A 24,588-nucleotide genomic window follows, 5' to 3' on the forward strand; every position below is an offset into this window, starting at 1 on the left:
TATTTGCCAAAGATTTCCCGGAGTCATCGATTTTACCGTCAGCTGGGGTGCTTGCCGCAAATCGATAACGAACATGCTGGCGGCGAGGTTTTAGACAAAACAAGCGTTAAACAATTGCAGCGGGGCGAGAGAAGGGTACAGTCGGATCTGTTTGTGGTGGTGTCAGCATTTCGGGATTTCACTGTATTAGAGTGGGGAGAAAAAGTGGTTGGAATGGGCAACGGAAAAAACTTGTAGTATGAGAGAAAAGAATGTCATTTTGTGCATGAGCGTACGTGCGGTTATTTCTCTGAGATTCAGCGTCGTTCCGGAGTCCGCTTCCGGACATGAATTATTTATCAACGTAATTTTTTCCAGTAAATCACACGGAAACCCTTTCCGTCTGTTTTTTAAAGGGTTCCACCCTTTTTATCGCAAAACTTTTACGGCGGATTCTTGCGGATTGAATTCTTGGCTTGTTAAAAGAGCGTTTAAAGTTACGCTGCGGTCCGGGCAGAGGCTCCGGACATCGATCTTCCCGGAAACCGGTCCCTAATGGGAAACAATAATAAAAAGCCGGCAAGGGAAGGGACTTAAAACCTCGTCACGTCGGCTTGTTTGCGAATAATTGTTCGATTGGTACTGCTTTGTGGGCTATTTACGAGCGGAAAGAAAAAGGAGATTTTAACAGATGGCGCCGCCGGAATTTCCTAATGTAATTAGGGAATTCGAATGCGAGTTTTTGTCCGGGGCCGACGCGAGCCACGTTTTTTCATTTTTCCATCCGCCGCACGTTTTTGCCCCTCCGACGTTAGGTTAGCTTGAATGAAATTATCGTGTGTTTGGGGTAGTGTGCCGGGGCCACCGCCGTCTTTTTAATAATCAGAATTGAAAACATCTTGCATTTAGGTGCGCTACCACCAAAAATCTATACTTTTTCGCCAAAAATTTTTTTGGCCCGATTGTCACCAAATTCGCACTATAATCTCATTAAAGACTCGCAAGTCTAAGTATAGCTCGGTTTCCAAATATTCTCAAAAGTTTTTGCGTAACCACCAAAAATCAAAATTGTCAAAAATTATTTTTGACCGATTGTTTCCAAACGCGCATCATAATCTCATTAAGGGCCCACAAGTCTAACTATAGCTCCGTTTCTAAAAAAAATCGATAGTTTTTGCGTAACTACCCAAAGTCGATATTTTCCCGCCAAGAATTTTTTTGGGCCAATCGTTACCAAATTCGCATCATACTCTTATAGGGAACCCACAAGTATAAGTATAGCTCGGTTTCAAAAAATTTTCAATCGTTTTTGGGGAATCACCAAAAATCGAAATTGTTTCGCCAAAAATTGTTTTTGACCGATCATCACCAAACTCGCATCGTAATCTCATTGAGGGCCTACAAGTCTAACTTAAGCTTCGTTTCTAAAAATTTTCGATAGTTTTTGCGTAACTACCTAAAATCGATATTTTCCGGCCAAAAATTTTTTTGGGCTAATTGTCACCAAATTTGTATCATACTTTTATTGAAGACCCACAAGTATAAGTATAGCTCGGTTTCCAAAAATTCTCAATCGTTTTTGCGTAACCACTAAAAACCGAAATTGTTTCGCCAAAAATTTTTTTTGACCGATTGTCACCAAACTTACATCGTCATCTTATTGTGGGCTTACAATGTCAAGTATAGTTTCGTTTCTACAAATTACGAGCGGAAAGAAAAAATGAAATTCGAGAATTCGAAGGCGAGTTTTTGTCCGGGGCCGACGCGTGCCACATTTTTCCATTTTTCCATCCGCCGCACGTTTTTGCCCCTCCGACGTAAAGTCGGGTTCAATGAAATTACCGTGTGTTAGGGGTAGTGTGTGCCGCCCCCGCGCCGCCGCCGCCGCCGCCTTTTTAATAATCAGAATTGGCAACATCCTGCAATTCAGGTGCGAGGTCTAAATTCATCGATGGCTCCGATAAAATTTATCGTTTCCAATAAAAGTAAAATTGGCTTTAATTCTGGAATTCCGCCGCCGACGCCGCCGCCGGTGCGTACCTGGGGGGTGTGTACAAGCATTTTACCCTTCCATATTTATATCCGTATGCGCGGCCTATAACGCCCTCGCTTTTACGACGGATGCAATAAATCCAACGAGATGAAATGCCATGTCACGAATATTATTTAAATTTAGTTATTCGGAATTACGGAACATCACGTGATGGGGGGCGGCGGCGTTTAGGCGGCATTTACGACTTATAAAATCATTTATGACGGTCTGATGTTTAAAAATTGGAAGCACGCGTAAATGAAACGATAAAAGAGTGATTTCGGGAAAACTTTGGGAAACAATCGGAAAAACTTTGATGGCTGTCACGGAAAACCCATAGGGATTTTTTCTTTTTGCTATTGATTGGATTTAACAGCGATTGGTTTGTAATTTTCGCACGAAACCATCGCCACAGGGAGGGAAAATTACAGGAACGGTGTTCATGTATGCAGTTTCAAAGTTGAGCTGCATTAAACTGTTTATTTTTAATGACTTGGAGCTAAAAACGGTCGTGGTCACATATTAATTTTTCAGCCGGCACAAAGTGCAAAATTGTTTAAATTTATCGCTTTTTTTGTCACTTGTTTTAATTTAATTGACTGTCTGGTTTTTATTCGGCGCCGTCCACAATTTAACTCAATTCCAAACTTTACTACGAGAACACACCTATCCGGCCTTTCACCATTTCAAAATTTGACTCACTGGTGGCCTACAAGCTCAACTATAGATAGGTTTACAAAAATTCGCGATAGTTTTTGCGTAACTACCAAAAATCGATATTTTTTTGCCAAAAATTTTTTTGGGCCGATTGTCACAAAATTTACATCATAATCTCATTGAAGACTTGCATGTCCAAGTATAGCTTGGTTTCCAAAAATTCTTAAAAGTTTTTACGTAACCACCAAAAATCGAAATTGTCAAAAATTATTTTTGACACCGATCGTCACCAAATTCGCATCGCAACTTTATTAAGAACCCACAAGTCTAACTATAGCTACGTTTTTAAAAATTTTCAATAGTTTTTGCTTAACCACCTAAAATCGATATTTTCTCGCCAAAAATTTTTTTGGGCCGATCGTCACGAAATTTACATTATAATCTCGTTGAGAGCGTACAAGTATAAGTATAGCTCGGTTTCTACAAGTTCTCAATAGTTTTCGCGCAGCCACCAAAAATCGATTTTTTGCGCCAAAAATTTTTTTAGGCCGATCGTTACGAAACTTAAACTTTAATTCCATTGAATGCTTACAAGCAAAAGTATAGCTCGGTTTTGTAAAATTTACATTGGTTTTCGAGCAGCCACTAAAAATCGATTCTTTTTGGTCAAAATTTTGTTTGGCCTAATTGTCACCAAATTAGCATGGCATTGTCCTTGAGAGCCCACAAGTCTAATTATACTTCACTTTTCAAAAATTATCAATAGTTTTTGAGCAGCTACCAAAAATCGATTTTTCCCGCCAAAAATTTTTTTGGGCCGATTGTCACGAAACTCAAACTTTAGTCTCATTGAGTGCCTACAATCAAAAGTGTAGCTTGGTTTTCTAAAATTCACATTAGTTTTCGCGCAACCACTGAAAATCTAATATTTTTGGGTCACTCACCGCGAAACTCGTATCGTAAGCTTATTGTGGTCCTCCTAGTTGAATTTAAACTTGTTTTCTGAAAATTCTCAATAGCTTTCGAATTCTCGTTGCGGAAATATTGAAAGCATTCCACCGTATCGGAAAAATTTCCACAGGTATAAACCCACACAGAGTAATTATCAACCCTTTGAAACATTTCAGGCCAACCTTCAAAACTACCCGACCGACTGATTTACATACAACTACAAATAGTTGAACCGCTTCGATTAGTTCGGAATTCCTCTCTTCGTAATTCCTAATGGAAAATTTCCTCGTTTTTTTTTCCGCCACTTGGAGTTGTTTTTCTTTCACTTCATTCTACTCTTTATTTACTTAGACATATCCATAAAGTTAAAACGGATGCAATAAGACGACCAAGTTTAATAGTAAAGTTCTGAGCGCCCTCTAAGTAATTAAACTTCGACTCTTTAGGGAAAAAATAACGAGTGGATTACTTTACAGCTGGTATCTGTTTCGACGCAATTGGTGACTAAATGGGGGAAATAAAAGTCCCAAGTTTCAGAGTTACATCAAACAGAAACACAAGTTTTGTTACATAAAGTTTACAATCGATTTCAGACGTGCTGTATTAAAACAGAGCTGAAAAAAGTTTGCTATTACAGCGCCATTTTGAAGTTGAACGCATTCCATACCACAAGAAGATTTCAGTGATCGTACAGTAATAAAAAAACAAAAAAATCGCTGCGACACAACATAATCCAATTCTTTCCAATATTGTCACTCGAAATTTCCGCACGTCCTTCCGAAATTACTTATCCTCCCGGATTAAAAATCCAATATTTATAAAACAGATTTGGGCAAGTCACCACGACCCGGAATACCAACTACGTCTTTTGCTTCGTCGTCAAAGACGTCCAATTTTCACATTCGGACAGTAGCGTTCCCTCGGGATCATCCCGGATCCTTTCCTGACACATCATAAACATGACGACACCTGAAGCGGTAAACTGGTGGAGGAAAATAATTTTCTTTAAAGTTTCATGAATTGACGCTGAAAGCGTTTCGGTGTCCATTGGAGGGTTACGCTCCGGGATTTCTTCGCCGATTTTCCCGGAATCGGTTTAAAACGGTGGCATCGATCCGACACGAGTAGACAGACTCCAGTTTAGCGGAAAAAAATCGCGAAAAAAAATCGGGAAGCTAATACTGAGGCGGAATCGAAGTTTATTTATATTAACAATTTCGGGGGATATTATTGGAGGAGCACGCGATGGTGAAGTCATTCCAGAAATCACGGATCCAGATGTTTCCAATAAATTGCTTGCATTGCTGGAGATTTGTTTGAAAGGTTTGCCTGGCCATCGATTCACTCGCGTGCCCTGGATATCGCTTAAAACACTGAAAAATTTGAAAATCGAAGTTTTCCCGCCAAAAATTTTTTTTGCCCTATAGCCACGAAACTTAAACTGTAAGCTCCTTTTGAGCCCCCAAGTAAAAGTTTAGCTCGGTTTTGGGAAATTCCCAGTAGTTTCCGAGTAACGATTAAAACACTGAAAAATCGAGTTTCAAGTATACGCAACCGCCCAGCCACCTCCGCTTCTCGTACATAATCATCCGTGACAGATTCGTACAAACATGGGAATTCAATTTGACGTTGTTCCTTGAGCAAACACGAACATGTTGCAGTGTTAAATAAACCAAAAGACACGAATTTGTGTACGTTTTAGAGGTTATAAAATGCTAACTATTAATTCAAAACAATTCATCAAGGTTGCCATGAGAAAAATCGATACCTTGATTGGAGTTAATGTTGTAAAAGCTAGATCGCTTTTCTTAGATTATGTCTGTGGGTTCGAACCAAACACGCAAGTTTTATTTTTAAAAATTATAGTAATCGTAGTGCGCCGCGTTGAAGGCGGGGGCGGCAATAAATCGGCGGTTATTTACCTTAGATTAGCGTTGATGTTCAATTAAGGAAATTACGGGTTGTGCGGTGAATTGCGTTTTTCGCGCTTGATGTACAAATGACTTTTTGTGACAAGGTGTCATCCATTCGAGATTACACTGTATTTCAACAACTTTTCTTACTTGTTTTTCTAAAAGCATCGATAATTTTTACAGGTCGAGTTAAAGTTGAGCTAGGAGATTTACAATGAACTCACATTGCGAGTTTTGTGGTGATTTTGAACCTACATTCCAAATTTCGTACAGATTCGTCAAAAAAATTTGGTGGGAAAAGCTCAATTTTTGTTTATTGATTTGTTAGAAAACTATCTCAACTTTTTTTAAACCCAACTATACTTTTTTTTATTAACTTACAGTAAGTCTACAGTGAGAGTTTCGTGGCGATCGGTTCAAAAAAAAATTTGGCGGGAAAATACTAATTTTTGTAAATTTTCGAAAACTTTTCAGAATTTTTAGAAACCAAGCTGGAGTAAGATTTGTTTAGTCGTAAAGGCCTTATATTCCGAGTTTCGTAGAGATCCGCCGAAAATAATTTTAGTGAAAAAATCTCTAATTTAATTTTTTTATTTGTTGTAAAACTGTGGCGAATTTTTTGAAACCGAGCTATACTCTTTCTTATGAACCTACAGTGACCTTACAGTGCGACTTTAGTGGCGATCGGACTAAAAAAATTTTTGGCGGGAAAATACTGATTCTTAACTATTCGGCATTATTAAAAACCAAGTTGAAGTTATATTTATTTAATCGTAACGACTCTACATTCCGGATTTCGTGATGATCCGCCGAAAAAAAAATTTGTGGGAAAATCTAGATTTTAATTTTTTCAATTGTTGGAAAACTATCGCGATTTTTTTGAAGCCGAGCTATACTTTTTGTAGTGAACTCATAGTGAGCTTATAGTGCGAGTTTCAAGGCGATCGGTGTAAAAAAATTTTGGCGGGAAAATCTGTATTTTCGATTTTGTTTTCATTGCGAAAGGTTTTAAAATCGAGAATAATTAGAGATGTTAACTCCCCGAAGCTATTTATCGTGCCGACAATGAACGTCAAGCAATTTTTAACCCTCTAATCCTTCGAGAATTTATGAACCGAAAACTGCCACCATCTTCTATTTGTTGAGATCCTCTTTATTTCATGTAATTTTTCAGGCGGATACTACATGATCGAGCGCAAGATGCTCAAGCTCCAAATCGTCGTCTTGAACACGAACCTAATGAAAAAAAGCGACAATGACGAAGAGGCATCGGAACAATGGAAATGGTTGGACGCCGTGTTAGGAAAATTTCAGCAGAACAGTAAAACGGTGAGTTCCCTCTTTAATGACTCGGCTTACTACTCTAGAAGGGGTCCCTAAATAATAATTATTATGCAACTTGAGCACTTTTATTGTTCCTCGGATAATTGCAACTTACTTTGTGCCGACTTTGTGACATCTACATTAGGAAAAATGTTCATTAGCGAGACTTTGGTGCATTGCGATAAGGCTAATTTATTTATTCCGGAGAGTTTCTTCGATTATACGACGCTGCAACGATGCAGATAAGCATTTACATGCAAACAGGTTTAAATTTGGCGCCAAAATGTCCTTCAAAATGGCGTCGATCATTTGCTGACGCTGTGATTTACGCTTCTTCAAAATGGCGCGGCTATCTCTACCCAGACTCCTTGTTTTTTCCGTGTTTAATTACCAAACAAAACACAACCGGTCCGACTGCAAATAAAACAAGACGTTTGAAAAAACTGAAAACCGCACAGTGTGCTTAGGTAAACAAATAAAATAACGTTTCTGAATTTATTGCGGTTATTATTTTTATTACATCCATTTCTGTGCACGAGGCGTATTATCGCGATTCCACCGATTTTTTTATGGTCGGATTACATGTACAACAAATTGCGGCGCCATTACGATCTTAAATTAAAAATTTTAAAGAACACTTTCCTCCGGGAAATGGAATTGAATGTCGCGTGTTTGACTCGCATTTAAATTGATTACAAGCGAAATAAAACTCGGGAGGGCGGTTATAGCCCATTTTTCGTTTCAACAGGGCGCGACCTTGAACGTCATAACTTTCCATCAAGTGTGCCTCGGCAGACACGGATCCAATTGAATAAATTATGAAAGTTACCGTTTCGTGTCCAATTATAAACTATACACGGCCTACTTCGACCTAATTAAAGTTTGTTCAGTTTCCCGTCCGCCACGTTTCGTTGGTTTGCTTCTTTTTTTATTTATATTGTTTATCCTGGAAAATCAATCGCTTCAGCAAACATAATTTTTCCACTTGACGTCTCTGGAAAAACGAATCTAACATGTTTTCCATCACGGTGAAAAGCGACGCGTAAATTACGCACCTGTGCGTGCACATTTAATTAAAAACGGAAACGGGAAAAATGATATCGGGGGGTGGAAACGTAACCGGGATAGACAGTTTGGAAATTACAGAAATCTGTAAATTATTCACGATACAACATGACGGCGGCCTGCTAGATGTGCGTCGCGAGTTGTGGCGGCCCCGCGTTGGGCGCCATGGAATTCTCATTATAATTTCGAGTTAGTAAACGTTCTAGCTATGACAATAGCGATATTTTATTATTTTCCTTCCGAAATAATGTATTCTCGTATCACGTCGGCTCTCCGAAATGATAGTGGATGTGCTCTCTGAACGTCATTTTCAATTTCGTTTCCGTGCGTTGCATCCTTGATTTATCCTTGCGGGAGAAAAGTCGCAAAATTGCGATAAGTCAACGTAACAGGAACAGTTCGGCAAATTATAATTAACGAGTTTCGTTATCTCCGGCGCGTTCAAATGACCAGTTTATTTAATTGTTTTTGCATAGTGCCACCGACATGGGTATAACGAAGTCATTAAACTACACGTTTCCCCAAACACCCATAATTTTACAAGGGAATGGTTTATCTCGCTTTATGAATAATATATAAAGTTGGCATACGTTTCCATTTCAGGGCCGCAAACTTACGCTCTTACACTTCCCCAATTATATTTCATCGAAAATAAACACACAATGTATGCATAAGTTTCGGGTTACGTTTGTAATTAAATAGTGATGTTTTGTTAAACAGCTTCCGGAGAGATAATCAACGGAGAAAGTTACAGGGAAACGGAAGATAAACGAATTATGGACAAAAATACACAGCGCTACACTACCTTAAGTGCTCTTACACTCAGTTGTTATCAATTTCAAACTTTTACCACTGAATTAATTCGAAATGTGAGATTTTCCCGCCAAAATTTTTTTGGTCTGATTGCCACCAAATTTGCACTGTAGGGTCGTTGTGGGTTCAAAAGTAAAAGTTTAGCTTGATTTTGAAAAATTTGCGATACTTCTCCAACAATTCAAAATTGAAAATCGGGTTTTGTTTGCTTTTTTTTTTGGTCGATCTCCACGAAACTCGTAAGTTAAATCCATTGTGGATCTACAAGTTTAACTGTAATTTGCTACAAAATTTATACTGTGACCTTATTATGGGCCGACAAGTAAAAGTTTAGCTTAGTTTTGAAAAATTCTTTATACTTTTTCGGCAATAAACAAAAAGTAAATTGGCATTTTTTCTTCAACTTTTTTATGACTGGATTACTACGAAACTTGGAAGTTAAATATATTTTGAGCCCATAAATTTTGCTATGATTCGGTTTTTATAAATTATTTATAGTTTTTGAAAAAAATTGAAAAACATTATTTTTTATTTCAAAAATTTTTTGGCCCGATTGCTACAAAATTTATATTGTGACCTTACTGTGGGCCCACAAGTAATAGTTTAGCTTGGTTTCGAAAAATTTGCGATACTTCTCCCACAATTAAAAACTTAAAATCAAAGGCGAGCATTTTTTTCCGCTAAATTTTTTTTTAGGCCGATTGCCATCAAATTTACACTGTGAGCTCATTGTGGATCCACAAGTTAAAGTTGAGCTTGGTTTCAAAAAATTCTCGATTGTTTTCCAACAAAATACAAATGAAAATTGGTATTTTAAATACTTTTAAATTATTTCGAATATTTTAAAGACTTGTTTTTCAAAATTCTTTTTAGTTTATAAAAAATCTTTATTTTTTTCTCTTAATTTTATACTGTGATTGGGTTGTGAATCTGCAGGTAAAAGTTTAGCTTGGTTTAAAAAAAAAATCTTATACTTTTTCGACAACACCAAAAATGAAAATTGGCATTTTTTTCTCAAATTTTGAATGACTGGATCACCACAAAACTTGCAAGTTAAATACATTGTGAGCCTACAAGTTTTGCTATAACTCTTTTTTTAATTATTTATAGTTCTTGAAAAATTTTGAAAAAAGTTATTTTTGTTTTCAAAATTTTTTTGGGCCGATTGTCACCAAATTTATACTGTGATCTTATTATAGGCCCAAAAGTAAAAATTTAGCTTAGTTTTGAAAAATTTTCTATACTTTTTCGACAATAAAAAAAATTAAAATTGGAATTATTTTCTCAAATTTTTTATGAATGATTACTACGAAACTTGCAAGTTAAATACATTGTGAGCCCATAAATTTAGCTATGACTCGGTTTTTATAAATTGTTTATAATTTTTGAAAAAGTTTGAAAAACGTGATTTTTCTTTTCAAAATTTTTTTGTGCCGATTGTTACCAAATTTATACTGTGACCTTATTATAAGCCCACAAGTAAAAGTTCAGCTTAGTTTAAAAAAATTTCCAATACTTTTTCCACAATCCAAAAAAATATAAATTGCTATTTTTTCGTCAATTTTTTTATCACTGGATCACTACGAAACTCACAAGTTAAACACATTGTTAGCCTCAAAGTTTAATGGTAATTCAATTTTTTTATTTTTTTTTATAATTTTTCGAAAAATTTTGGAAACCGTTATTTTTCTGTCAAAATTTTTTTTGCTTCAATTGCTACGAAATTCACACCGTGTGCTTATTGTGGTCCCTCAAGTGAAAGTTTAGCTCGGCGTCGAAAAATTTTCAATAGTTGTTCAGTAATCACGAGTTTTAAAATACTGCCCCGCGTTGGGCGCCACGCCCATTGTTTGCAGTCAAGCGTCGCACGTTTTAATCCGAGGGTGCGTTTTTATAACCCTTTAGCACTGGGATGATATGTCTGCGTGTCCTCTCTAAACAATTCTCACCGCTGAGCGCAAATATTGACCGATCGCAGGAACGGTCACGTGTTAATTTAGGGTACTAACCGCACGTTTAAAATTAGAATTGAAGAGTTCCGTGATTTGGTTTTCTTTCGTTCGCATTTCCGTTTCCGCGGCTTCCAATCATGAATAAACATTTCCGGATGTTTAAAAAATTCCAATCGAAATGAGACAGAGCGAGGGTACATGAGGCGTAAAGAGATATAAATCGGTAGTTTTAAGTACCCATTAGGAGCGCCGGTTTGTTTTCTGAACGTATAGAGAAGAATTCTCCGAGCGTTTCAATTTCCGTCCATAGATTGGCATTCAATTTCGCGCGGCCGTTTCTTTAAATTATAGTCAGAGCAGTCACACATCTCCCCATTAATATTTTTAATGAAAATAAAAGCGAAAGTAATTTCCGCGTGGAAAAAATTCCCCATAAACACCCGAGGAACATTAATCCTTTGAGTTGAGGAACGAGGACACCTCATAACTTCCAACATAATCCAATTTTTCTTTATTACGAGGGTTAATTTCGAGGGGTGGGGGGTTTTTAATGGCGACATTACAATTCAAAAGAGGAAACAAGAAGGCGGAGCACGTTGGTGTTGCTTTGTTTCTTTTATCCCGGCGCTATAAAAAATAACGTTGCGTGAAATAAGACAAGATTTCAGAGCATTCTACATTTGTTTGTCGTTATCTCGCTCGGGGTGCAACAATGGAAGGAAAAGTGGTCGAGCGTTTTGGTCCGTTGAGCCGGATCACTCATCCCCCCCACCCACGTGACGGATCTTACTTTATAAGCAAGAGAGCAACGTCACTCAAGCAACCTGGCACAACATAATTCAGTTATCGTTAATTGGATTATGCGCTGCCAACTCCACATAATTAACTGAATGCATGTTTGTGTAGAAACAAGGTCACATAACCCCATAACTAATATAATTAAAATGTTTAAAAGTTTTTCATTGGATATTCTCTTGAGACGTCATTACTGAATAAATAAACTAATTTCTACGCCAACTCCATGCAATGTCGTCGTCGTGATCATTACCGGAGTATTTTTCCCGGATTCCCGTCGATAATTCCGGAAATTAAACGAAACATGGAATGGCCGCAATCGCTGCAGAACACTTCAATGAGCGGAACCGTCCGAAAGTTTCGCTCCGTCGAAGTAGCCGACCATTAAGCCCTTAATACCAGAGACAGTATAAGAGCTTTGAAAGCAACAACAAGAAATGAGTTACTGGAGTGGTCATTGGCGGTCTTGAAGGCCCTCGGCGAACGCTTGACCTCTATGAAGCATCGGCTCGTTCTGAACCTAATGTGACCACTCGGCCGCCGTAATGACCACCGCATAAATTAACGCGTCGAGGGGGCCCTCGAATAACATGCTAATGTGGAAGAAATACCGCGGCGCCCAACGCGGGGCCACATAAATCTGATAAAAACAAAGGTCTCGCAAGGCTGCCGCCTCCGACTTTTTCGTCGGGCTCTTTGTTTCCGTCAAATCATAAATCATCCGTTGCGGCGCAAGCCGTCAGTAATCGCCACGTTATTTTTTTGCGTTATGGCAAATATTCGGCGGCGGAGACAATAATAGGGGGCGGCGAAGCATCTGGACCCAAGATGGATGCTAACGGGCTTTACATGCGTTTTTTGATTTATAGTCGCGGGGTTTAGTGCCGCGGTAATTCCCCTAATCCAACAACCAGCGCGGCATTCTTTATTCGAAATTTTAAGAGTTATTAACTGTTTTCCCGACAATTGTTAAGAGTTTTTTAAGAGTTATATGTTTTCAAGACTTGTTGAGAGCTCATGATCTTTCTACCCCAGTGAATTTTATGAGTAAAGCAGTTTTGTAACTCTCATTTATTTCTAAAACTGTCCAAAAATTCTTAAAAACTCTCAAAACCGTCTAAATTAGGACATCCCAGCAACCAAGTGTAGTTTTTGTTGAGAGTTATTAATGATTGTTCTAGCTCAGAGGATGTCAGATGTAAAACTGTGACAGTCTAGGAACTTTTATTAACTCTTAAAACTCTTAAAAACTTTTAAAATCACTCAAAAAAAGATATTCCAGCGGCCACAAACTTTACTTCTCGATCAGAACAAGTTTGCATAGAAAGACGCGACGTCAATTTGAATATTTAGTATTACTTAACTAACTTTTTTTTACTTAAACTAAAAAACTTTTTTAGGGCGCCCAAATATTTCAAAATAAGATTTTTTTTACATTGAATGTCTTGGAACTCCTATTAACTCTTAAAACCGTTCGAAAACTCTTAAAAACTCTCAAAATTGCCAAAATAAAGACATTGCTTCTCGACTGCTGTTGTTGACGTCAAAAAAGTGTAGTTTTTGTTGAATTTTTAATGATCGTTCATCCTAGAGGATGTCATATGTAAAACCCTTAAGTAACACTTTTGGAACTTTTTTAATTCTTAAAACTGTCCGTAAACTCTTAAAAACCCTCAAAATCGCTTAAATAAAAAAATCCCAGTGGTCATAAACTTTGCTTTTTCACCAGAACAAGTTCGCACAGAAAGACGCGACGTCAAGTGCAAGATTTAGTATGATTTAGATCAGTCTTCTTTACTCATGAACTTTTTTAGGGTAACACCAATATTTTTAAATAGCAAAATTCTTTACACTGATGTTTTGAAACTCTTATTAACCCTTAAAATTGTCCGAATACTCTTAAAAACTCTCAAAATCCCCTAATTGAAGACATCCCTCTAGCCATAAACTTCGCTTCACGAGTGTTTTGTTGATTTTTTGTTAATGCTCATTCTATCCTTGGGGATGTCTTATGTACAACTCTTAACTGGCAGTCTTGGAACTCTTTTTAACTCTTAAAACTATCCGAAAACTCTTAAAAATTCTCAAAATTGCATGAATTATCAAATCTCACTTGCCATAAACTTCTTTACTCTGAATGTTATGCAACTCCTATTAACTCTTAAAACAGTCGGAAAACTTTTAAATCTCTTAAAGTTGTCTAAATTAGGACATTCCAGCAGTCATAAACTTCGCTTCATGACTGTTGTTGACGTCAGTCAAGTGTAGTTTTTGTTGAGAGTAAAGGATCGTTCTTTTTTAGATGTTATATGTAATATTCTTAAGTGACAGTTTTGTAACTCTTATTAACTCTTAAAACTTCGGAAAACTTTTTAAAATTTTCAAAATCGCCTAAATTAAGACATTCCAGCAGCCATAATCTTCGCTTTTCGACCAGAACAAGTTTGCTCAGAAAAACGCGACGTCAAATTCAAGATTTAGGATGATTTAGTATACTCTTCTTTACTCATAAACTTTTCTAGAGATGCACTAATGTTTTAAAATAGGCAAAATTCTTTACACTAATTGTTTTAGAACTCCTATTAATTTTCAAAATTGTCTGAAAACTCTTAAAAACTCTCACAATTAAGACAATCCACCAGCCATTAACTTCGCTTCTTGAGTGTTTTGTTGATTTTTTGTTAATGCTCATTCTATCCCTGGGGATTTCTTATGTACAGCTCTTTACTGACAGTCTTGGAACTCTTTTTAACTCTTAAAACTATCCGAAAACTCTAAAAAATTCCCAAAATTGCTTAAATTAAGATCTCATTTGCCATAAACTTCTTTACTCTGAATGTTATGCAACTCCTATTAACTCTTAAAACAGTCGGAAATTTTTTAAAATTTTACACTAATTGTTTTAGAACTCCTATTAATTCTCAAAATTGTCCTAAAACTCTTAAAAACTCTCACAATTAAGACATTCCACCAGTTAATTAATTAACTTCGCTTCTCGAGTGTTGTTGACTTTTTGTTAATGATCGTTCTCTCCCAGGGAATGTCATATGTAAAACTCTTAAGTGACAGTCTTGAAACTCTTACTAACTCTTAAAACTGTCCGAAAACTCTTAAAAACTCTAAATTACAAACTTCGCTTTTCGATCAGAACAAGTTTGGACAGAAAGGCGCGACGTCAAATGTAAAATTTAGTAAGAGTTAATTTACTCTTTTTTACTTATGAAGTTTTTTAGTTTTTAATATTTCAAAATAGGAAAATTATTTACACTGAATGTCTTGGAACTGCTATTAACTCTTAAAACAGTCGGAAATCTCTTAAAAACCCTTAGAATTGCCTAAATTTAGACATCCCAGCAGCCATAAACTTCGTTTCTCGGCCAGAATAAGTTTGCACAGACAGACGCGACGTTAAGTGCAAGATTTAGTATGATCTAGATTAATCTTCTTTACTCATGAACTTTACTAGGGGCGCGCCAATAGTTATAAATAGCAAATTTCTTTAGACTAAATGTCATGGAACACCTATTAACTCTTAAAACAGTCGGAAAACTTTTAAAAACCCTCAAAATCGCCAAAATTAAGACATTTCAACAGCCATAAACTCCGTTTCTCGGCTGTTGTTGTTGACGTCAGCCACGTGTAGTTTTTTTCCCCATAAGACAATAACCGTAAAGCCGGTAATGAAGAAATAACCTCCGATTTACGGCGTCCGAATATTTATGACGTCATTCGCGTTCCAGCGCCATCTTTGTCAAAGTCCCCGTATCGTACCCGTGGCATTCTTGGCTAAACTTATAACAGTGCTAAAGTAAAGTTACGGTCGGTCGCAGAAGGAAAAGTCGAAATAATGGCTACTAAAGAAGTTGACGGAGGTATTCTGCGATATTTACAAGGAACAGAAGGCGATATATCGCGTCACAAACTTTTCCCATTATCACTCTGTTCATCCCCGGAACCGAATTGAAAGAATTTTATTAAAACCACTCGGTGTAACCGTAAAAAACCGATGACTGACCACTTGACGGCGAAATACACGGAATCTCGTTATTTACCAGAAGCTTTATTAGTCACATTGTAAAGTTACGACGCCTTTACGGCACTATTCTGTACAAATGGCGGCTGCGACCTGATCATTATTAACATGGCGAAGATTCGTTTTATGTGACGTGACAACGGAAACGTGCCCGTAAACTCACTTAGTAAATGGTTATGGCCGCGTTTGGAACAAGAGTCGGACTTTAAACTCGAAAAAACGAGCTCGCTGCGATTTACGCGGCGGCCCCGAGCTGGGCGCCACTCCACCCCGCAGCGGACGCCACATCTCTTAAACTTTTGGAACACGAGTCGAACTATAAACCCGAAAATTGAACTTGGTGCAATTTGCGCCGAGGGCCCCGAGTTGGGCGCCACCCGAACTTTGGCAATTTTAGTGCTACAACTATGAAATTTGGGGAAATTACTAGTTTTTGATTGTTTATTAATTTTGCCAAATTGCAACATTGTAGATCGAAGAACACAAATTTTAGAAATTTTTATTTTTAAGACGAAGCCGAAATATGAAAAATCCTCGTCTAACATTCGTAACTTTGGTAATTCTAGTGTTACAACTATGAAATTTGGGGAAATTACTAGTTTTCAATCGTTTATTAATGCTGCTAAATTGCAACATTGTAGATCGAAGAACACAAATTTTAGCTGAAATATAAAAAATCCTCTTCTAAAATTCGTAACTTTGGTAATTTTAGTGTTACAACTATGAAATTTGGGAAAATTACTAGCTTTTGATCGTTTATTAATTCTGCTAAATTGCAACATTGTAGATCGAAGAACACAAATGTTAAAAAATTTTATTTTTAAGGCGAAGTTGAAATATGAAAAATCCTCTTCTAAAATTTGTAACTTTGGTAATTTTAGTGCTACAACTTTGAAATTTGGGGATATTACTAGTCTTTAATCTTTTATTAATTCTGCCAAATTGCAACATTGTAGATCGAAGAGCACAAATTTTAGAATTTTTTATTTTCAAGGCGAAGCTAAAATATGAGAGATCCTTCTCTAAAATTCGTAACTTTGGTAATTTTAGTGTTACAACTATGAAATTTGGGGAAATTACTAGTTTTCAATCGTTTATTAATGCTGCTAAATTGCAACATTGTAGATCGAAGAACACAAATTTTTGAAATTTTTATTTTTCAGGCGAAGCTGAAATATGAAAAATCCTCTTCTAAAATTCGTAACTTTGGTAATTTTAGTGTTACAACTATGAAATTTGGGGAAATTACTAGCTTTTGATCGTTTATTAATTCTGCTAAATTGCAACATTGTAGATCGAGGAACACAAATGTTAAAAAATTTTATTTTTAAGGCGAAGTTGAAATATGAAAAATCCTCTTCTAAAATTTGTAACTTTGGTAATTTTAGTGCTACAACTTTGAAATTTGGGGATATTACTAGTCTTTAATCTTTTATTAATTCTGCCAAATTGCAACATTGTAGATCGAAGAGCACAAATTTTAGAATTTTTTATTTTCAAGGCGAAGCTAAAATATGAGAGATCCTCCTCTAAAATTCGTAACTTTGGTAATTTTAGTGCTACAACTATGAAATTTGGGGAAATTACTAGTTTTCAATCGTTTATTAATGCTGCTAAATTGCAACATTGTAGATCGAAGAACACAAATTTTTGAAATTTTTATTTTTCAGGCGAAGCTGAAATATGAAAAATCCTCTTCTAAAATTCGTAACTTTGGTAATTTTAGTGTTACAACTATGAAATTTGGGAAAATTACTAGCTTTTGATCGTTTATTAATTCTGCTAAATTGCAACATTGTAGATCGAAGAACACAAATGTTAAAAAATTTTATTTTTAAGGCGAAGTTGAAATATGAAAAATCCTCTTCTAAAATTTGTAACTTTGGTAATTTTAGTGCTACAACTTTGAAATTTGGAGAAATTACTAGTCTTTAATCTTTTATTAATTCTGCCAAATTGCAACATTGTAGATCGAAGAGCACAAATTTTAGAATTTTTTATTTTCAAGGCGAAGCTAAAATATGAGAGATCCTTCTCTAAAATTCGTAACTTTGGTGATTTTAGTGTTAAAACAATGAAATTTGGGGAAATTACTAGTTTTTGATCGTTTATTAATTTTGCCTAATTGCAACATTGGACATCGAAGGAGACAAATTTTAGAATTTTTAATTTTCAAGGGGAAGCTAAAATACAAGAGATCCTCCTCTAAAATTCGTAACTTTGGTAATTTTAGTGTTACAACTATGAAATTTGGGGAAATTACTAGTTTTCGATCGTTTATTAATTCTGCTAAATTGCAACATTGTAAATCAAAGAACACAAATGTTAAAAATTTTTATTTTTAAGGCGAAGTTGAAATATGAAAAATTCTCTTCTAATATTCGTAACTTTAGTAATTTTAGTGCTACAACTTTGAAATTTGAAGAAATTACTAGTTTTTAATCGTTTATTAATTCTGCCAAATTGCAACATTGTAGATCAAAAGACACAAATTTTAGAATTTTTTATTTTCAAGGCAAAGCTAAAATATGAAAGATCCTCCCCTAAAATTCGTAACTTTAGTAATTTTAGTGCTACAACTGTAAAATGTAAGTAAATTACTAGTTTTTGATCGTTTATTAAGTCTGCCAAATTGCAATATTGTAGATAGGAAGACACAAATTTTAGAAATTTTGATTTTAAGGCGAAATCGAAATATGAAAAATCTTCCCTTAAAATTCGTAACTTTGGTAATTTTAGTGTTACAACTATGAAATTTGGGAAAATTACTAGCTTTTGATCGTTTATTAATTCTGCTAAATTGCAACATTGTAGATCGAAGAACACAAATGTTAAAAAATTTTATTTTTAAGGCGAAGTTGAAATATGAAAAATCCTCTTCTAAAATTTGTAACTTTGGTAATTTTAGTGCTACAACTTTGAAATTTGGGGATATTACTAGTCTTTAATCTTTTATTAATTCTGCCAAATTGCAACATTGTAGATCGAAGAGCACAAATTTTAGAATTTTTTATTTTCAAGGCGAAGCTAAAATATGAGAGATCCTTCTCTAAAATTCGTAACTTTGGTAATTTTAGTGTTACAACTATGAAATTTGGGGAAATTACTAGTTTTTGATCGTTTATTAATTTTGCCTAATTGCAACATTGGACATCGAAGGAGACAAATTTTAGAATTTTTAATTTTCAAGGGGAAGCTAAAATATAAGAGATCCTCCTCTAAAATTCGTAACTTTGGTAATTTTAGTATTACAACTATGAAATTTGGGGAAATTACAAGTTTTTGATCGTTTATTAATTCTGCTAAATTGCAACATTGTAAATCAAAGAACACAAATGTTAAAAATTTTTATTTTTAAGGCGAAGTTGAAATATGAAAAATTCTCTTCTAATATTCGTAACTTTGGTAATTTTAGTGCTACAACTTTGAAATTTGAAGAAATTACTAGTTTTTAATCGGTTGTTAATTCTGCCAAATTGCAACATTGTAGATCGAAAGACACAAATTTTAGAATTTTTTATTTTCAAGGCAAAGCTAAAATATGAAAGATCCTCCCCTAAAATTCGTAACTTTAGTAATTTTAGTGCTACAACTGTAAAATGTAAGTAAATTACTAGTTTTTGATCGTTTATTAAGTCTGCCAAATTGCAATATTGTAGATAGGAAGACACAAATTTTAGAAATTTTGATTTTAAGGCGAAGTCGAAATATGAAAAATCTTCCCTTAAAATTCGTAACTTTGGTAATTTTAGTGCTACAACTATGAAATTTGGGGAAATTACTAGTTTTAAATCTTTTATTAATTCTGCCAAATTGCAACATGGTAGATCGAAGGACACAAATTTTAGAAATTTTTGTTTTCAAGGCGAAGCTGAAATATAAAAAATCCTTCCTTAAAATTCAGAACTTTGGTAATTTTAATGCTACAACTCGCGTAAGGGCCTCGAATTGGGCGCCACACAAACACCGCAGCGGGCGACACTATTTTACTTGTTTGAAATACTGATTGGACATTATAGTCGAATAAACAAATTTGTTGTGATTTAGGCACCGGACCCCGTGTTGGGCGCCACGCCGATCCCTTGTCGGGCGCCGCTTTTTTCGCCGCCTCCGTATAATCCGTCTAATTGCCGAAGTACAAATTCATTTTTAATACTCCGCTCGGCGTCATTTAATTAAAAACTTGACAAGAATATTAAACTACTTGACGTACGGTCGCGAAATGAGAATTTGATGTTGTGGTTAATTTGGAGGAATTCACGCGAACATTGTTGGTTTTGCGTATATAGAAAAGCGCTTAGTTAGAACTTCCGAGCAAAGTTCGTTATCTTGAACATTTCTCATCAGCGCTCCGGAGCGATAAAAATTACATTTTTACGTTTTTCTTGGAGTTTGAGTAATTACGTTTCGGGGAAAATGAAAATTCAAGGGTCCGGAAAAATGGATTGGGCGCCAAGTGTCGAAATGTAAACACGTTTGGTCGGTAAGGGGAAGTACCGCACGATTTGGTGGGAAGTTAGTTCTTGATAACTCTCAAACTGAGGGGAATGTTATCGGTAACTCTAAACTTCTTTAGTAACTCTTAAAACTTTTAAATTTGGAATAACTCCTATTAACTACTCCTAGTTTCAAGGCAAAGTTAATTGTTTTAATGTTGGTAGCACTAAGGGAAATGTTGCCGGTAACTCACAACTCCTCTGGCTACTATTAAAACTCTTAAAACTTTAAAAACCAGTAACTTCCAAGCATAGTTAGAGAAATTTAAAGTTAATAATTGTTTCAATGTTGGCAGCTATGTCAAACTTTCACACTGAAAAACATGTTGTGAGTAACTTTCAACTCTTTTAGTAACTCTTAAATTTGGATGAAAAACTCCTAAAAACTAGCAACCTTTTAATGTTGGCGGCATTGTCAAACTTTTAAACTGAAGGGAATGTAGTCGGTACTTCTTAACTCTTTTAGTAACTCTTAAAACTCTTAAATTTAAATGAAGAACTTCTAAAAACTAGCAACTCCAAGACAAAGTGCGAGAAATTAATAGTTAATAATTGTTTTACGTTGCCAGCATTGTCCAACTTACAAACTGAGGTAAATATTGTCGGTAATTCTCAACTTCTTTAGAAATTCTAAAAACTCTTAAATTTGAAAGAACTAGTTGAGAAATTTAGAGTTAATAATTGTTTTAATGTTGGCAGCATTATCAAACTTTCAAACTGAAGAGAATGTTATCGGTAACTCTTAACTCCTCTAGTAACTCTTAAATTTAAATGAAAAACTCCTAAAAACTAGCAACTCCAGGGCAAAGTTTTTAATGTTGGCAGCATTGCTAAACTTCCAAACTGAGGGGAATGTAGTTGGTACTTTTCAACTCTTCTAGTAACTTTTAAAACTCTTAAATTTAAATCAAGAACTCCTAAAATCTAGCAACTCTAAGACAAAGTGCGAGAAATTAAGGTTAATAATTGTTTTAAGGCTGGCAGCATTGTCAAACTTTCAAACTGAGGGAAATGTTGTCGGTAACTCCCAACTCCTCTAGTAACTCTTAAAACTCTTAAATTTAAATGAAGAACTTTTAAAAACTAGCAACTCCAAGGCAAAGTTTAAGCAATTTAAGGTTAATAATTGTTTTAGTGTTGGCAGCATTGTGACGCGACGCCTAAAGAAGTTGTAAAGTGGTACAATAACAGGCCTACCAACATTTCGGGTTTGAAACTCCCAGCGGCATAATCCCCGTAATATTTGCAGCTGACGTCACACCCGCCCACGCCGCCTTTGCAAAACAAAACTTTCAAATTCAGATCGAAGTAGGCGTGAAAAGCCAAAGGATATGAAACTCTTTTATCTATTCCCGCTGTCGGTTGTTTACATTTGAAGTAGATTTTTTCCTCGCCAAGTAATTTCCCCGTGAACGCCATTTTAGTTTTGATTTTTTCTCCATCAAAGCAAACTTTGTTTTAGTCTTTTGCGGAGTGTAATTGACACTGCCCCTGCACCGAACGACAAAGTAATCTTTGTTTGAAAGCGTATATGGCGTCGCGACGCCCGTATCGCTTTTCCGCCCTGATCCACCGAGGTTTAGGAGCGACGTTGTCACATAACTGGAAGCCAAATATATATTTAGGAGGCGTATTTTCTCGGCTTAAGTCGCGTCATAGTTCGGAAAAAGATGGAAGAGAAGGTGGACGGAACCGGACAAGATAACGATGATATATGGTCGCCGCGAACTGGGTCGGCGATCGGCGCCCAACGGGGGCCGCGGCCGGGTCGTGGCGCCCAACGCGGGGCCGGCCGATTTTTCGTCATGGGGGAATTCGCGACATGTCTACATTACGCGGCGTTCGAACATCCGTTTCTCTTGAACAAACAACCTCGCCCGCTTTGATCCGAGTTCTTGAAGAGAAATTCGAGCTCCAGTTCTGATAGATGCAACATCACGACAATATCCTTTGTTCAATATCGGATACCGATAGGAGCCATTTGTTCCTTTGTCAGGATAAACACATCTAAGCTCGAATTACACGATTTCGACGAACATGGCACTAAAGAAAAATAACACCATTCGCTGGAATAATCAACAGATAATCTTTCATTGTGACAAACGGAGGATTTTTAACGGGAGAAAACGCGGGATAATTGGGATCATTCCTTAAGTAAAGAGGATATTTTCATTAAGAATAAAGTAATTAATGGAGCGCCGAGGTAAAAAGCAAACAAAACCTCGAGTTTTAATAACAGAAAAGGAAATTGGACGAATTAAGAGTGCTCACTTTAATTACAAAAGGTGTTCCGACGCGTTCCGATTGGGAAAAGCGACCTCTTGAGAGCATTTCCGCTACTACAACCGCACGGCGGTAAGGGCTAATTGTCATAAATGAAAAGTGGCCTCACATTATGCAACTTTAAGGTCATTGTCTCCGTAGAAAGCATCTTTAGTACACATTAATGACGTTCGAACTTTTAAAAAAACTGTTTTTGTGTAAATTAAGTGAAAACCCTCCGATTATTGTGATTCACTGCAGTTGGAAATTTTCGAAAATGACGTGAATATGGGTTAAAACAAAAAACCGCGCTCGAAAGGCCCCAGAAATGTCGGATTTGGAGCATTATATAGTTTCAAGGTCACAATTTTTTTTTACGCTACGGGGTTGCAAGTCGTAGTGTGTCTTCTCCACATCGAGAAGATTACCAGAATGTACAAATTATGTTCGTTTTTTAATCCACTTGACTGTGAGAGCCAATTGTTTTAAATGAAAAGTAGCCTCACATCATACAATTTCAAGTTAAGTTTTTTTTTGAGAATGCGGTTGCAACTTTTTTTGTACAATTTCCACATAGAAAGGATCTTTAGTATACATAATGTATGTTCCTTCTTTCTGTACTTCCCAAAAATAGAGTTATTTTGAATCAAGTGAAAACCGTGCGATTATAATATGTGATTGGAGTCTAAAATATTAAAAATTGAAGTGATTTTGGGGTAAGAAAAAAAACTGCATTTAAAAAATGTCGGAAATGTCTGTTTTATCGCGTTATATAGTTTCAAGGTCACTAAATTTTTATCGCGCTACGGGGTTGCAATTTAGGATGTTTGTTTTTCACATTGAAAAGATCGCCAGAATGTAAAAATTATGTTCATTTTTTAATCCGCGCGTTTCTGAGGGCCATTTTTTTAAATGAGAAGTTGTTTAACATTGTTTAACAATTTTAAGTTTTCTTTTTATGACACGATTTTAACTTTTGTTAAACATTCCTCACGTTGATATGAATTATAAAATTCATAAACTATGTTTGTTCTTTTAGTATATTTTGAAAAAATTAAATTAAAAAAAATTGGTTGGGGTTGTAAATCTTTGAGAATAAAGTGGGTGTGGGCGAGGACACAAAAAAACGCGCTTAAAAAGCTCTAAAAACGTTCGTTTTATCGCGTTATATAGATTCAAGGTCACTGATTTTTTTTGCGCGACAAGATTGCAATTCAGTGTGTATTCTTTACATCAAGAGAATTATGAAAATGTACAAATTATAATTTTTTTTATCCGCGCGACTGAAAGTAAGTTATCGTAAATGAAAAGTGACTTTACATCATACAGTCTTAAAATCATTAATTTTTTAATTTTTTTTGTACATTTTTCACATCGAAATAATCTTTAGTATACATAGTATATGTTCCTTCTTTCTGCCATTTTCAAAAAAATATATTTATTTTGATTTAAATGAAAACCGTGCAAGTATTGAGATTGAGTGAACCCGAAAATCTTCGAGAATTAAGTGAGTGTGGGCTGGAATGAAAAACCGCGCTTCAAACGCCCCGGAAACGTCCGTTTTGTCGCGTTATATAGTTTCAAGGTCACTGAATTTTTTTCAAGCTACGGGGTTGCAAGTCGGGGTGTGTGTTCTCGACATCTAGGGGATTACCAGAACGTACAAATTACGTTGGTTCTTTAATCCGCGCGTCTGTGGGAGCTGCGAAATGAAAAGTAGTCTGCGATGGACCAAACTTGTACGGCAGCGCCAACATATGAATACAGTCTGTCATTTTAATAGCGTAACGCGCCAGGAAAAAACTACCTCCATCTAGATGAGTTATAGTGAACTACATCCAACATTGACTACGTTCAAAATGGGCGATAAAAGCACAAATAAATAAACCTAAAACAGGCACTTGAGGTTGATGCCTATTTTCGCTCGCGCAATAAATAACGCCAGGAAACGCATAACAATAGACATTAGACGTAAGCACAGGATACACAGCCAATAATTCAACGGCGTTATTTTTTCGCGCCGTTCTTATTAGATTATGACGTGTCAGCCTCGCTGCAGATATCGCTTTGTTAACCAATGAAATTGTGCGTATCAGCGATTATAAATGTATGCGCTTTAATCATTCAATGGATTTTCATACGCCGCTATGCACTTTTGTTAACCATCGCGTTTTAATTAATAACAATAAAATGGCTGCAAGATTGTTCTTTTCCTGTCACTGAATTATTCATCCGCTTCCGGTCCTGTAATTCCATTTCCGCTTCTCGAATGAAACTCGCGTCAATCTCAAAACATTTAATTAAATCTCGGAGTGAA

General features: G+C 36.0%; 1 protein-coding gene across 2 annotated transcripts in view; it reads left to right on the plus strand.

The window, feature by feature from the left end:
- The window catches only part of LOC148176140 (acid sphingomyelinase-like phosphodiesterase 3b), a 143,565-nt gene that overhangs the window by 94,745 nt on the left and 24,232 nt on the right, over positions 1 to 24,588 (plus strand). For both annotated transcript variants that reach the window (XM_088033672.1, XM_088033673.1), the window contains exon 5: positions 6,707 to 6,861. In XM_088033672.1, the coding sequence (XP_087889798.1) occupies positions 6,707 to 6,861 (155 nt within the window). The remainder of the gene's footprint in view (positions 1 to 6,706; positions 6,862 to 24,588) is intronic.

This window comes from Gnatocerus cornutus, chromosome 4 (genome assembly GCF_029298725.1).
Source record: "Gnatocerus cornutus isolate USDA-ARS CGAHR chromosome 4, icGnaCorn1.1, whole genome shotgun sequence".
Lineage (NCBI taxonomy): Eukaryota > Metazoa > Arthropoda > Insecta > Coleoptera > Tenebrionidae > Gnatocerus > Gnatocerus cornutus.